This window comes from Rhodnius prolixus, unplaced genomic scaffold (assembly GCF_049639745.1).
Source record: "Rhodnius prolixus isolate KJV_2025 unplaced genomic scaffold, Rpr scaffold_6, whole genome shotgun sequence".
NCBI classification, from domain to species: domain Eukaryota; kingdom Metazoa; phylum Arthropoda; class Insecta; order Hemiptera; family Reduviidae; genus Rhodnius; species Rhodnius prolixus.
The window spans coordinates 6,069,282-6,084,629 of NW_027411634.1; the positions used below are offsets into that span (position 1 = coordinate 6,069,282).

Here is a 15,348-nt window from a genome sequence, read left to right on the forward strand (position 1 = left end):
CGAAGGCAGCCATCAAAAGGAAATGTACTGAAATTGCGAATGAAATGTTTTTTCTCTAAATGTAGGCGTTACCAGAGATGGGAATGGCCATCAATTTGATTCTTTCAAAACATAATTTGAATTGAGCAAGTTAATTGAACCGTTAAATCTTAAATTAAAATAGAATCCTTCTTTAGGAACCAAAATTGGTGAACTTGTTTTAAACATTTTGTTCAAAATATAACGAATAAATATATTAATAAAAGTGTCCGCGAAAATTCAGTTGACAAAAAAAGAAACAGAGCATACAAATTTAGAGAGAAGAAACACAAGAATGACGTCACCGAAAAACTTCTATTTTCAAGTTTGTACTAAAAGCTTTTTCCGCGGCACACCACTTTATCATCATCTTATATCTTTGGGAGACTTTTACTGGAGAGGAAGCAACATCTCTCCGCGAGAGACGACGGGTTGCCAGTGTCAAGCAGTTGAATTTGCTCAATCTTCTTCCGGTGAGCTATAGTATTGGTTTCTTTTGATAGAGAACACCATTTTTTTTTATCCTGGAAGGCAGAAGACAGCGGACTGCCGGATGAAACCAAGTGTTTACACAAGTAGGCGAATCTTCATCATTTATAAGTTAACACTATGTTGTAAATTTACAATCATTGCTCTAAAGAGATGGTATGCACCATATTACAAACGTTATTTATTCCTAATAAAAGACCCAATCGACTTTAACTGCTCATATTAACAGCAGTTAACATAAATAAATGTTCTTTTAACTACATGTATTAAAAAGTCATCATCTTCAACTTGTTCACATGTTTGCTTAAAAGTATCAAAGTACCTAACTAAACGAAAAGCTCTGAACTGCAAAAAACCGAATAAATAAAAGAAAATCCATTTCTAAATGCAGAGTTAATTGCATTCTATTTTGGAAAAGAATTTTACTGTTTTCATTTCAAGTAAAAAGACAATTTTATATTTTATGTTCCTGGGCAAAGAAGTGGATGATTAAAATGAACCCACAAAAATACCAGCATGCCACGTTTACTCTCCGGCGGGGCTCCTGTCCACCTTTCCTCTTCAACAGCAATCCTCTCCCTTGTAAAGATCTGGTGCGCTACCTTGGGCTTTACATAGACAAAAGACTCGCGTAGAAACTACACACTAGACTTAAAAGACAAGCAAAGACGAAACGTGCGAAACTTCTTTACAGATTACTTGGACGACGCTCCAAATTGCCCTTAGAACTCAAACGTTTAACATACAACACTATCCTCAAACCTATGTGGACTTACGGACTAGAACTGTGGGGTTCAGCCAAACCTACAAACATACGGACTGCACAAACATTTCAATCAAAACTCCTCCGACAGATAGCTGACGCACCTTTCTACGTGACTAACCTTACTCTTCACCACGATCTCAACATTCCCTTCATAGACCAACACGTCAAGACTAAATATCAAAAATCAATTCCATACTGCTCTCTCTACTTGCTCAAATCCGCTTGTACAGTCTCTCGCCTCCTCGCCGACTGAATCGCCAGTGGCCCAGCGACTTCCTTGCAGTCTTAAGAACTAAACATCATTACTTTCCTATCTCTCCTCTCTGCTCCTCGTATTCTCCTCCTCACATTCCTCTATCTCATATAGAGAGTGCTACCGCTGGGTAGCTTCTCTCCTCCTGCTCTTCCCGCGCCAGTTCATCTTATTTACATCCCATTTACTTATTGTATATATTTATACAGATTGTAAATTTAAAAAAAAAAATTATATTATTAAGAAATTAAATCTGTATTGTAAATTCGCAACTATATTGGTGTTAAAGACTTATTAAAGGCAGAAGTAAGGTTAAGTTCTCTAAGAATGTGTCATTTATTGTTCTAAAATTGAAGGCGCCACCGAACCTAGCAGTTATAGGCTAGACCCGCAAAGCAAAGGTTGGTGGTTTTGATTCGCGGTCTAGGTCTTGTATTTTATTTAATGGTTAATATGAGAAATTTGCAGTAAAGTATGTTAGGCGGGTTGTAGGCTAGACCCGCAATGCTAAGATGTATTGTTGGTTAGTGGATTCGATTCCCCGGTCTAGGTCTTGGATTTTATTATTAAATCAAACTATAAATATTTTTATAACATAGCAATTCAATAAAGAAAACTCATAATGTAATGATTTTTTCGGATTTATAAAGTTTTAACTTTAAAAAAAAAATTTGCTTTGTTTTTTAAGGAAAAGGCAACCAAAATATACCACTTTTCTTTTTTAAACTCATTCTTTTGGTTACATTTTCTTATTTTAAATAAGTAAACCTTATCATGTACAAAACATCTTATCCGAACTTATTTTTCCGCATGATTGGAAACACTTGATTGAACTTCGTATCTTCTCTTCTCTTTTTCTAACTTCGCCTCTTTTCTCTCTAGGTTGGACCATTTAGAAGTTCCTTTTGTCATGTTCAGAACTATGCTTCTAAACTTTTCTTTTTTATGGGGCTTTCCATTTATTTTATGTTTTTTCTTTCAATCATATAGGCCAAATGCTTTCCACATAAATGAATATCTTTTTCACATTTATTTTCCTGTGAATTCCTTTTTAAAAAAAATCTTCAAAAGTTCAAAGGAAAATTTCTAGAATGTCAGTTTTTCCTTACGAATATAATGGACTTTGTCTTGGTTTATACCTTATTTGTTACTAAAACGTTTTCTGGGATGTTTGTTAACAAATTTGCATCATATGGAACAAAGACAAGCATTGAACGAACTTGTCCTTAATTATTAATTGCTTGTCCTAAACTTACGCTTAATTAAAGGGCAGTGTTTGGCGGCATGCGATGATGCCACACCCAGCGACATCTAGTGAGTGTAAGAATACGCGTTGGCATTCAGTTTCCCTCGTTTGGGAAAAAATGAATATCAAACAGAATCTTGTAGAGCAATCGTACGATTTCTCTTCCTGTAATTTCTAGTAATTTAAATTTATGCCTTGTTAAATGCACGATCATGTGCGGCTTGAATTTGACCGAAAACTCTAATATCTTGTTACAATCGTTTGTGGAAAGCAAAGAGAGATTTTTGCATTTAGAAAAGCGTTTTTCTTTTCTTTGGACCAACCTAATAATGCAGATAGTTCAGTTTGTAACCGGATCAGTTTAGTGTTTTCACTTAAAGTTCTATTTTTTTTTTTTTTTTTGTAGGGTAATGGGCTGAGATAAATTGTCCTGAGTACAAAAAAGGGCTTCACATTATGCAAGATCGAGAAGGGCGGTAGAAAAACAAGGGCATGTAAATAAAGCACATTATAGGGTAAATTTGATCTAAAGGAAATTGATAGCCGATATATTCTGTCGCAGCTTCACCAAAGACTGACTCAGCCCTCTTCTACAACCTACTCGCCCTTCTTATAATGTCGCTATGGAAAGAGTCATCCGGCAAAGGGGGAAATAGTCTACCATAAACAATCGTTCAACCTCGTTTTTCATCTTAAAGAGTAGGTTGGAGTAAAAACAAAGAAAAACAAAAAAAATGTGGTTGAATCTGCTTCAAGAAGACAAATGATCGGACTTGGGAACACCTGAGTCGTCTGGGGTAACTACCGTCTTCCACGCCTACAGTAACTTCTCCATGGGTCTATTAATAACACTCTGGAAACTGTATAACTTAGTCTTTAAGCCAAGTATACCCACGTTAGTTTTATTGTTCTACTTTAAGACATACTTAAATATTCACCTTCAAAAATAAAGGTGGCCAAAAAAAAGTCTTTAAAAATTTTGGCTATTATATCAACTAAACCACTTGTAATTCATCGATAAACATCGATATTTGTAATAAAATAATAATTATTTCAAATTATTCCACCACCTGTCTTCTTACATCATACACCTATCCCACCAGCCGACCATGTGCGGTACCTTGGAATGTACCTAGACAAGAGACTTACCTGGAACCGCCCATACAAGACTTAAAACGTACCGAACTAAACAAACGATACAAACTTCTAGCCAGACTACTCGACAAACGCTCAAAACTCTCACTACAGAACAAACGACGACTCTATACAGCTCTTCTCACCACCAATATGGGACTTACGGACTCGAACTTTACGGAACAGCTAAAAAATCCAACATCAATAGACTGTGCAAACACTCCAATCCAAAATACTCCGCCGCATAGTAGACGCTCCCATTCTATGTTAGCAACCACACCATACATACAGATCTCCAAATTCCACTCATCTCCGAACTTGCCAAAATCCGATGTAAAAATTTTCATCAAAAACACTAACTTCATCCCAATCCTTTAGCTGCGAACTTGTCTTCAACTATACTACCCTCCGAAGACGGCTGAGGCGCCATTGGCCCCGTGACCAACTGGGTGACTAATGGCGGCCGTCACGTCTGCCACGCTATTTATTTATACACTTATCGCATTTACTTATTGTACCCTGTAGGTACAGGTGTAAATTACATTAAAAGGATAAATAACACAAAAATAAAATTTTTAAATTATAATACAATATTTGATTATGATTCTTAAACGTTTTCCAGTAAACAATTGGAATTCCTGAAGTTTGGAATGAATAATGAAACCGTTATTGAGTGTGGTCGAATTTCCTGGACTCCCCAGTCGAATGGACAAATTGTTCCAATGCTCCTTAGGATAGAAAATTGCTATGTTTTTTTTTTGTAAAGTAAAGGCAAATAAAGATTGAGTTCCTAAGACCGTTCAAATAAAGTTACCTGGATTTACACACGTAAGTAAGGTGTTCAAAATTTATAGGAAATCGCAAATTTTCAAAATAAAACTAACAAATATATTCAGTTAAGTTGTCACTTCTGGTAGAAAGATTTTGATGACAAGTTTATTGTCGAGCTTAAAGATTGCTTCAAATGAATACAAGTTCAGCATAATGAAGTCCTGCTTTCGAGGGAAATAGTGATCAAGAATGGAATCGTCAATCTTTTAATGATATTTGGTCCACAGTAGATAAAGAAACTCTGTTATTATCTAGTAAATGTCCGTTACAACTTAAGCTGGAAAACGCTGAATCATGGATTTGAAATTAAGTGAATATACTGAGACAGGTAGTTCGAACAATGGAGAGAGACAGAAGAATAGAGCAATCCTGAGAGGTTTGGGGGAAAAAAGGAAGCACAGGAAAAGGAATGTTTGAATTAGAAATATAACCGGAAGGATGGACATAAATGAAAGGATCATCGACCCCCCCCAAAAAAAAACGGAAATGATGGGCAGGATACACTATGAGAAGAGAAATGATGTGGGTAAAGTCGAGATAGAATGAATATCCGGATAAGGATAAAAAAAGAAGAAGAAGAAGAGGACATCCTACCTTGAACTGGGAACAGGAAATGAAAAATATCTACGACGAGATGATTCGTTTTAAGATGACAGAGTGGAGTGGATAAAAATGAACAATGGATATCGAATAGAGTGGCCAATAGGATTCTGAAAATTGGCACAAATTGTGGACAATTTCTCATTTTCTATTACTACACTAAGAGGAAGTTGTGTGATCGTTCAAAATTCTCGATTTCGAATTTTTACCAATTAATGTTTTGAGGTTTCCTGACTTTTTTGGGGGGAAAAAACAACCAGCCGGAAGTACCAATTCTCTAAATCGATTTTCATTTTCCGACGATTTCCTTTAAATTTGGTATATATCTGCGCCAAATTAGTTCTACAAATTTTATTTGACACAATTTCCTGGCATTAAATTCGATGCTGGGTTTTTCTTCAGTATATGTATCGCCGAAGAATCATAAACAGGGAAGTCAATGCGATCAGCCCGACCACGCAGTGTGTTACGCATCGGCTAAAAGAGTTATAGGTAACCACATAATGGGGAAATTAAACGAGGAATATAGGAGCACGGCCGCTGGAAAGCAGTGGGCAACACTGCTAGAAGACAGGATACCTGCCGGCCTCCCAAGAAAAGAGTCTGTCATGCTCTTCCGAGGTATTACAGGGCACGACTATCCACAAGCACACCTCCACAAAATAGGTGTTGGAACTCGCCGATTTGCCCATTGTGGAATGACGGCGTAATGATTTTTAACCATTTGGACGAGTGCCCGACATTACAGGGCATGAATACGCCATATGAAAGATATTGGGCTGCCAGACAGAAAATGTTTCAACGCCTTTGTCGCGGGATAAGGAAAAAAAAAATGTACCGCCGAAGAGATCAACTTAAGTGATGGATGTTGGTATAGTGGTTACAAATTGTGGTTGGAGACCACCAGTTCGAATCTATGTACTTCCGTCCACGATTAATAAGGCAGAAATATGAAACCAAAAATCCAACTTGAAAAAACTTGACCCACCGAAAGTGCATTGTGAAAGAACTAGATTTTTTTTTAGCTTTTCTTTTGAAAATATCTTTGAAAATGAACTCAGGAAGTCTCAGGAGACTTCAGTACGGATATTTCCTGTCAAAACTGAAAATTTTTTTCCGTAAAATGTAAAAATATTATTGGTACATGAAAATTTAGAAAATCATGATCTGTGTTGAATTTAAAATTATAAATTTATAATTTTCTTAATAAATATAACAAAAATTGTATAAATAGAAATAAGAAGAGGTTTTCCCGGTTTTATCCTGTACTTATAAGCGAGGATAAGCCCTATGTTTTACAGAAAATTTAGGAATTTTATCTCTTTTATAGAAAAAGAGAAAAAATTGTCAAAGATGGGTGCTTTTCAACGTTACTCTTTTTCGAGCACTTTTTGATGATCAACCCTTATACAACTGTCCTACCGGAACAGTTTTAATACATGTACTCGTATTTGTACAGATAAAAAATATAAAATATAAAAAAAGAGTTTTTAGTATGGAGGAAGTTCGTTCAGTTCGGTAGTCAAAGTTAATTCGTTTGGCACAGTCGTGCCAAATCTCGGTCACGCAAGAACCATTTTGTCGGCTTTCAGTTCTACATTACACGTATTGGCTGTAAATTTTCCACACTTTTGACTGCCTCTAATTTATCATCGCTTTTCTTATTTTTTCAGTAAGTTTTTCTTTTTCTTTATTTATTTTACAATATTTCCCCCTCCAGAAGATATTTTTACGGTTTACAAGAAGAGAATCGTCTAAAGTTTTGTCCCAGAAATACAAGGTTAAAGGTTTCCAAACTGAATCTGAATCGGTGCAGCCTAAACCAAAAGGGACCCAGTATGTTCTAAAGGGCCAAAGTGGTGGGCGGACGCTCAGAATATTAAGGACATCGCTAACAACAAATTGGAAAGATATTTTATCTAGCCTACGATACGATCTAAGAAATAGAACATTCGGTTCTTAGCCAATGGTTTCTACATCCAAATTTTCCGATCTCTACACTCTAGAAAATCCAAACCACATCGAATTGCTCCATAGATTTTACACCCCCCAATCGCACAATCCATAATGATCTTCATCATCATTTTTAGGGAACGTTCCTTAAAAAAAAAAAAGGAAAAAAAAAGGTGACCCCCTTAGCCCAAAAATCCCTTTTCTCACCCTCTCAAACGAATCAAAGCACCTTCTTTCAGCAACTAACAATGAGCGACCAGGTGGGTATACTTCCACCTGGAGTTTCTGAACTCTACTGATGATCAGATTTTTTTTACCGTTTAGATTATTGTTTCTGTCTTTTCTTGCGTTTTATTTCTCACTTTCTCTTGAATCCTACAGGACGTAGTTAATGAATAATTGTATTAATTAGGTACACGAGATATCTAATATCCTGTAGTGCTCCATGACCTAAAATGAGATCAAAGGTCTTCTAAATCTTAAAGATTAGCCACCTTACCCATTCTTAGTCTTTAGAAAAAATTGGGTACAAAGATTTATGCCGCTTCCCACCAAAAAAAACTCTGAAAACTATTAAATTTATTCAATAATGTGGACGAGCGGTTAGAGACTAGACCCGCAAAGCTAAGATGTATTGTTGGTTTAGTGGGTTCGATTCCCTCGGTCTAGGACTTGGATTTTATTTAATGGTTAATATGAGAAATTTATAGTAAAGTATGTTAGGCGGTTATAGGCTAGACCCGCAAAGCTAAGATGTATTGTTGGTTAGTGGATTCGATTCCCTCGGTCTAGGTCTTGGATTTTATTTAATGGTTAATATGAGAAATTTATAGTAAAGTATGTTAGGCGGTAATAGGCCAGACCCGCAAAGCTAAGATGTATTGTTGGTTAGTGGTTTCGATTCCTCAGTCTAGGACTTGGATTTTATATGAGAAATTTATAGTTAGGTGGTTACAGGCTAGACCCGCCAAGCTAAGATGTATTGCTGGTTTAGTAGGTTCGATTTCTGGTCTAGATGGAAGCTGTACTTTATTTTCTATCCTAAAATTATCTTCTTTAACAATAAAGTCATTAAATAAAGGCCTTAATGTGAGCTGTGAGCAAACGAAGTTTAAAGTAAAATCTTGTAGCCGTTTTCGCGACATATCTACAAACCGGTTTAGTTAAAATTTGGAATTTTACTTATATATTTAATTTTTATGAATATGATACAAGTGGTAAGTAAGGCTGTACATTTTACTGAAGTGGCACTTTAACAGTAAAACCTATCTCCCTAACTCCCCTATCCATAAAAATGTTTTAAACCAGATTTAAAATCATCGGAGAAGTTTTTTTGACAAAGACGAAAATAGAAATCGAAAATCGATGTAGTCTAGTGACACTTCCGCTTGATCAATTTTGGCGTAAAGCTTCTTACTGACGGAGCCAATCATGGTAAGCATCGTAAATTAAATATAGAATTTGAAGTAACCGCGTTTTCACATTTTTAACATCCTTTATGTTTATTTTATACAAATCGAAAACTGAATTTAACTAACTCGCACCTTACTAGCCCTTATATCGTTGCGCCCGATTTAGACTAAATCTGGGCAAACCTACCATTGCTTAGATCAAATATAGAAATACTTTTGGGGTGACCATACAAAGCCACCCTCCTAAAACGGAAGGAAATAATAGAATTTTTTTTGAAGAGAGACAATTTTTTAAGGTTTTTCGATGACTTTTTTTTTCTCAAAACAACCTGTTCCCTTTATTTCCAAAATTGGGGAATTATAAAATTAAATTTATGTTTAAAAATATATTATAAAATTGGATTTGACATCTCCAAAATGATATTAATCAAAATTAAATTTTTACAAAGATGAAGGTACGAGTATTTAAAATAAATTCATGCAAAGGTCAAATCGCATAGTATTTTATTTTATTATTATTTATTTTTTGAAATGTCATGCGTTAGAAGTTTTTTAAATTGTATAAATAATTATTTTATAATAATATATAAGTTCAGAGCTTTGTTTTCTAAAGCTTTCTGACCATAAAAGTATGTTGAAAGTTCTATAGTCAGTGAAGACTGTGATTTGTGCACTTCTAAAAGAATTAATAAATTAATAAATAATAAAAAAAATAATAGTTTTAAAAAATCTAGGATATAATGTACAAGATAATAATAATAATGAAGAAATATATTAAGAAAATAAAGGACTTTTTAAGATTGAAAAATGAGAAGATGTTAAAAAAATTTGTAAAATTTTAGGGTTTTTAATTTCTTTTGTTTTGTTTCCAGTTTCAAAAAAAGAGACGAACCTTTAAAATGCATGAGTTTGCCCAGTGACTTGTACGCGGTTTGTGACGAATACAAGGAGCGAAACTTCCGGCTTTAACAACAAAAAAAAAAAAAAGGAAAAAAAAAGATGTCCTTATTCTCGCGTACGGATTGTAATGACCGGCTTAGACTAAACTGTTGCCTAGCCAATCTGAGGACACCTGACTTTCTCGGCTAGAGGGTTGCACTGGCTACTACTATATTGGGGGGTGGTCTTACCAACCCACGAGTATTGGCGATCTAAGCCGAATGAAACCGATCGTGTGGTGTTCTTCGGAAAATTTGCAAGGGGGTGGAAATTGTAAGAGATTTTATTATTTCAAAAAATTATTTCAATGGAGTTTATATCATTATTAATTAATAATTCTATTTTTCCCCCGCCGGTTACCTAATTAAAGGCATTTCGAATACGGAAAAAAACGCGTAATAAACATCATTAGATCATAAATACAATTGTTTTACTTATTTATTTAAAATTATCGCTTGATCATTGTAGACGAACATAATAGTTAGTTGTTTTCTTCAATTTAAAGCTGGAATATAAATAACGCCTTTTACCGGAAGTAAAACGTAAAGTCTCTCAGATTTTGGGAATTCCTAAATGTAGTAAGTAGTAAGTAAAGTAATTGCCTATTTTTTCAGGTGGGCTTTACGTCCAACTACCAAATTAGGTGTCGTGGATGGAGGCGACTAGCAAACATACTTCACTATAAATTTCTCATATTAAACATTAAATAAAATCAAAGACCTAGACCGGGAATCAAATCCACTAACCAACAATACATCTAAGCTGTGCGGGTCTAGCCTATAACCGCCTAACATACTTTACTGTAAATTCCTCATATTAACCATTAAATAGAATCCAAGACCTAGACTGAGGAATCGAATCCACTAACCAACAATACATCTCAGCTTTGCGGGTCTAGCCTCTAACCGCCTAACATAGTTTACTATAAATTTCTCATATTAACCATTAAATAAAATACAAGACCTAGACCAGGGGAATCAAAACCACTAACCAACAATACATCTTAGCTTTGCGGGTCTAGCCTATTACCGCCTAACATACTTTACTATAAATTTCTCATATTAACCATTAAATAAAATACAAGACCTAGACCAGGGGAATCAAAACCACTAACCAACAATACACCTTAGCTTTGCGGGTCTATCCTATAACCGCCTAATTTTTTTTTTTTTTTTTTTTTTTTTTTTTTTTGGCGCATCAACAGCTGAGGTCATTAGCGCCCGGAGCTTTTTCCAGTGCACTGCCGGCTTCCGGACAGTGTTCTCTCGTTACAGACAACACTGTCCATCACCGGACAGTGAGCTGTAAGAAGCTCCTAGGAAGAGAAAATCTAAGGGTCAGCTGCTGGATTCGAACCCGGGACCTCCGCGTGGGAGTCCAGTATGCTAACCTCATAGCTAATCCCTTCCCTCTATAACCGCCTAATATACTTTACTATAAATTTCTCATATTAGCCATTAAATAAAATCCAAGACCTACACCTAGAGAATCGAATCCACTAACCAACAATACATATTAGCTTTACAGGTCTCGCCTCTAACAGCTCGGCTACCGTGGCGCCTTCCTAAATATATTGAAGGTTTTCTCCTTTTTTTAGTCTTCAGACTCTCCTGGATTCTCGAAAATTATTTAAACGGTTTTCATTTAATTTTCTTCGAATAGGTCAAGAACTGCTAACATAAAATTATTTCTGTAAATGCCGGAATTAAAATTGATTCCCTAATGATCGTGTAGATTCAAAATAATAATAATAAATAAATAAATAAATAAGAAATTAAAGCTTCAAAATAACTTACAGTTCAATCAAGCCATATTTTCATGCTTATTTTTTACCGGAAATATGAAGAAACTTACCTGAAACAAAAATAAAATCCAGATTAGGTATAATAATGCTTAGGGCTAGCATAAGGCCTCTTAAGCGTAAGGCTACAGAAGTCTAAGGCCCTGAATTTTTCTCTCCCCCTCCAAAAATAAAAAGACGCCAATCAGCCCTAGTGTCCTTGCTCTATATTTTAAATACACAAAGTACAGATAAAAAATTGAACCGTCATCTACATGCACCACCATATTTACATATCCAACTGCGGTAGTCTGATTTGTCATCTCAGTCAGATCTCAGTCTGATTTATTTCCTCTATTCTGGTTTCTGTGTGACCGATAAGTTACCATATTTCTTCTTCTATCTTCCTTGGCAGATAGCACTTTCTTTTTCCGTCACGTCAATAGTATAGTTCGAACAGTCAGGGTAGGGTTTTTTCCCTCATATTTGTTTGCTATCAACATTTTGTTTTTATCTTTTATGCAGATCGATAAATGGGTCGATATTGCACGAACAATGTGGTAAAATGCCCCTAACTGTGTTTTCTTTTCACATTTCGGTTTTAAGTTAATGATTTTACTCGTATCTTTTCGACAAATCCCGTACCTACGTCATGATTTCTCTATTCCCAAATAATCTAGGGCATCATTTAGATTTAGTAATTAATTTACTAATAACATAAATCTAATTTCTGGAAAGTATTCAATAAGTATTCAAATAAGAAATTGTTTTAGCTTTTAGTGACCGTAAAATATTTATATTAAGGATTCAATTTGGCGAGGAATCGGTGCAGAATTGAAAAAACAACTCCGTCTTTTTTTGCCAAAGTTTTTCCTCAACGTTTCTTTATATGTATATTTAGTAAATAAGGATTTTTTTTCTGTTTTTCCTATGTTCTCAACGATGTATTAAAAGAATTTTCAAGTATCTAGTCTACTCTTGCAAAACTAAACTTTGTAATTATTCTATTGTATTTGTCCCATCACTGTATAGTCATTACCAAAATTCCCTGAGTAAGTCCCGTTATATTTGTGTATATATACCTGTTCTCCATATTTGGCTCTTAGTTTTCTGTAACTCAGCCAATTAAGTTCTAATGATTATAGTTTATATCATTTCTTATAGTTTTGTTAAGATTTATTAATAAGTAATAATAATACACTTTATTGAAATTACTTTACAATCTTAACAGTGGAAGAAACAAAACAAAATCGGATGCGGCTAGGTAATCCGTCAGCCGGAAGTTAGGTGCTTTTTTTATAATTAAGGAAAAGCAGAACAAAAAATGACTCAATAGAAGTGAGAATGGAACAAAACAAAAATCATCCTTAATGAGGAACAAAGGAGCACAATTATTTTATAAGAAAAATTGCCGTCAAGAAGTACTATTAAACATCACAGGAAAAGTCAAAAGAAAATTAAAAAAAAAAGCCTCAAAAACAAAAATAAAATTAATGTACATGTACATCTTCATAGCCTAATAATTAAATTCTTGCATCAATTGGTATCTATACAACCAGGCAGAGCGAGCATGATTAATAAGATTTAGGCAGTTAGCAGAGTTTAAAAAGCTCTCTTAAATTAGGCAAAGTTAAAAGGATGTCGCACTCTAAATTCTGCTAAGATAGGAAACAAATAAGCTAAAAAATGAACAATGTGTTACAGAATATGAACAGATGTATTAATATGTTGTATTTGTAGTCCTATGGTTCAATATATTAAATTGTTGTATCTGTAATATCCAGACACTGGAAGAAGGCAATAAATTTGGAGAAACGTTGGCAAAAAGGAGTTGTCTTTATGTTCTGGGACCGTTTCCTCGTTAAATTGAATCATTCCAATATTATACAAACATTAAACATTTAAAAAGTGAAATATTTTAGTATAAAAAATAATAACTCAACTCTAAAAATAATAACTCATTTACAAATAACTCTAGAAGCTGTTAAATCTCACAAAAAAAACTTTCGCATTAAGGTACCTAAAAAGCTTATAACCCTTCAATGTAAATAACGACGCACAAGAAAGGTAGGAAAAGAGCTGTTCTAATATTTAAATTCAGCTTGGGTGTAAACTGTTACATTTTGAAAATTTGATCAAGAATACTGGTACCAAGTGCATAAGAATTGATTGTTGGTATTGTTAGATGTTATTGTGATTTGATTAAAAAAAAATTCGCACATTATTTATTCACGTTTTTACAAAATGAATCCATAAATTACTGTTTAGCAACCTTAAATTTACTTGTAATTATCTCTTATCTCTTATTTTTATCAATTTTCTCCTGATAAGCGGATATCTCCGGTGCAAAAATCGCTACAGAAAATTCGATATTAAGCTTAAGTAAGGATAGAGTTAATATCGAACAAATTTTTTAACTTTGAATCGATACAATAAATAAAGAAACCAAAACAAAAACAGAAATTACAAATCCAATGCTGGGATGAATATTGACTTTCATTTGTGTAGAAAGGGAACGAAACTACTAACGGGAACGCCTCTTCCGTCCAAAGCTACCTGTTGTATTATTTATTTCCAAGTTTATGTTTATTTCATGGCTTTTCCAGTAGGATATGTAGGTTCCTATTTTCCTCAGTGTGTAGGCTGGATTTCAGCTGGAAAATGGAATGGAAATTCGAAAAGTAGCAGAACGGTGACATTACCAAGAAAGCAAATGATTGATATTCTCACGTTTACTTAATCTTTATTTATTTCCGTTTTTGCGAAGTTCACCAAAACGGAGGGTTTTTTTCTTTTTTGTTTTCTTATATTCAATGACATAGTTTGTATTAATGGAAGGCATACTTCCTGTGTATATTTAATTAAACTTGGACAATTGGTAAATTCTTGTCGGTTACGTCGAACATTTCGCAATGTTCAGTACTTAAGAAACAAAAAAAACCTTCTCATTCTTCTGATTAGTAGCTTTAATTTTCCCTGAAGTAACCAGGAAACTCAAGAGCAGTGACTCTAACCAATAAAAGGAAGACAAGTAGGCGGAAAAATATAAAAAAGGCACTTCTTTTAGCGTAGTTTTCGCCCTAAGTTAATGCAGATACAAGATGAGTCGATCACACAGCAGTGAACGTGTAAAAAAAAACGTTTAATTTATAAGTGCTGAAGATTTCAAGTGGCCAGGATTTCCTCATACGTTGAACAGGATTCTCCGGTAAGAGTAAGACAGGAAGAGCTGATTAATTGATAGATTAGGATGATCAGAAAGGTGAGAAAAAAAGTTTTTGTACCGAGTTGATGTAAAGACATTGATGAATAAGTCGACATCATTATAAGACGGTTCTGTTAGAGATCTATTGAGAAGCGTAAGTGATTCTGCGAAGTAAATAAAGAAGGATATTGAAATTGTCGACTGACCTCTACTTTAAATTGACCCTATAAGAGAAATTTTATTTTATTTTATTTTATTTATTTTGTAATTTACAGTCTGTATAAATATATGTATACAATAAGTAAATAGGAGGTAAATAAGATGAACTGGTGCGGGAAGAGCAGGAGGAGAGAAGCTACCCAGCGGTAGCACTCTCTATAGGAGATAGGGGAATGGTGAGGAGGAGAATATGAGTAGGAGAGAGAGGAGAGATTTAGTTCTTCAGGCTGTAAGGAAGTCGCGGGGCCACTGGCGATTCAGTCGTCGAGGAGTATTAGGGATGCCAGAGGAAGCGAGAGACTGTACAAGAGGATTTGAGCAAGTGGAGAGAGCAGTATGGAACTTTTGGTATTTAGTCTTGGCGAGTTGGTCTATGAAGAGAATGTTGGAGATCGTGGTGAAGAGTGAGGTTAGTCACCGTAGAAAGGAGCGTCAGCTATCTGTCGGAGGAGTTTTGACTGAAATGTCCTGCACTGTCCGTACGTTAAATTATGTAGGTTAAA

General features: G+C 34.7%; 1 protein-coding gene across 5 annotated transcripts in view; it reads right to left on the reverse strand.

Annotated features, from left to right (window-relative positions):
* Nucleotides 1-15,348, reverse strand: part of LOC141461151 (A-type potassium channel modulatory protein KCNIP2-like) — a 319,616-nt gene that overhangs the window by 185,441 nt on the left and 118,827 nt on the right. Inside the window, exon 1 of one of the 5 annotated variants that reach the window (XM_074141915.1) lies at nt 9,595-9,797. The exons of the other annotated variants lie outside the window; for them this stretch is intronic. Within the exon in view, the coding sequence (XP_073998016.1) occupies nt 9,595-9,607 (13 nt within the window). The 5' untranslated portion in view covers nt 9,608-9,797. Of the gene's footprint in view, nt 1-9,594; nt 9,798-15,348 lie in introns of those variants that run through there. 5 annotated transcript variants of the gene reach the window in all.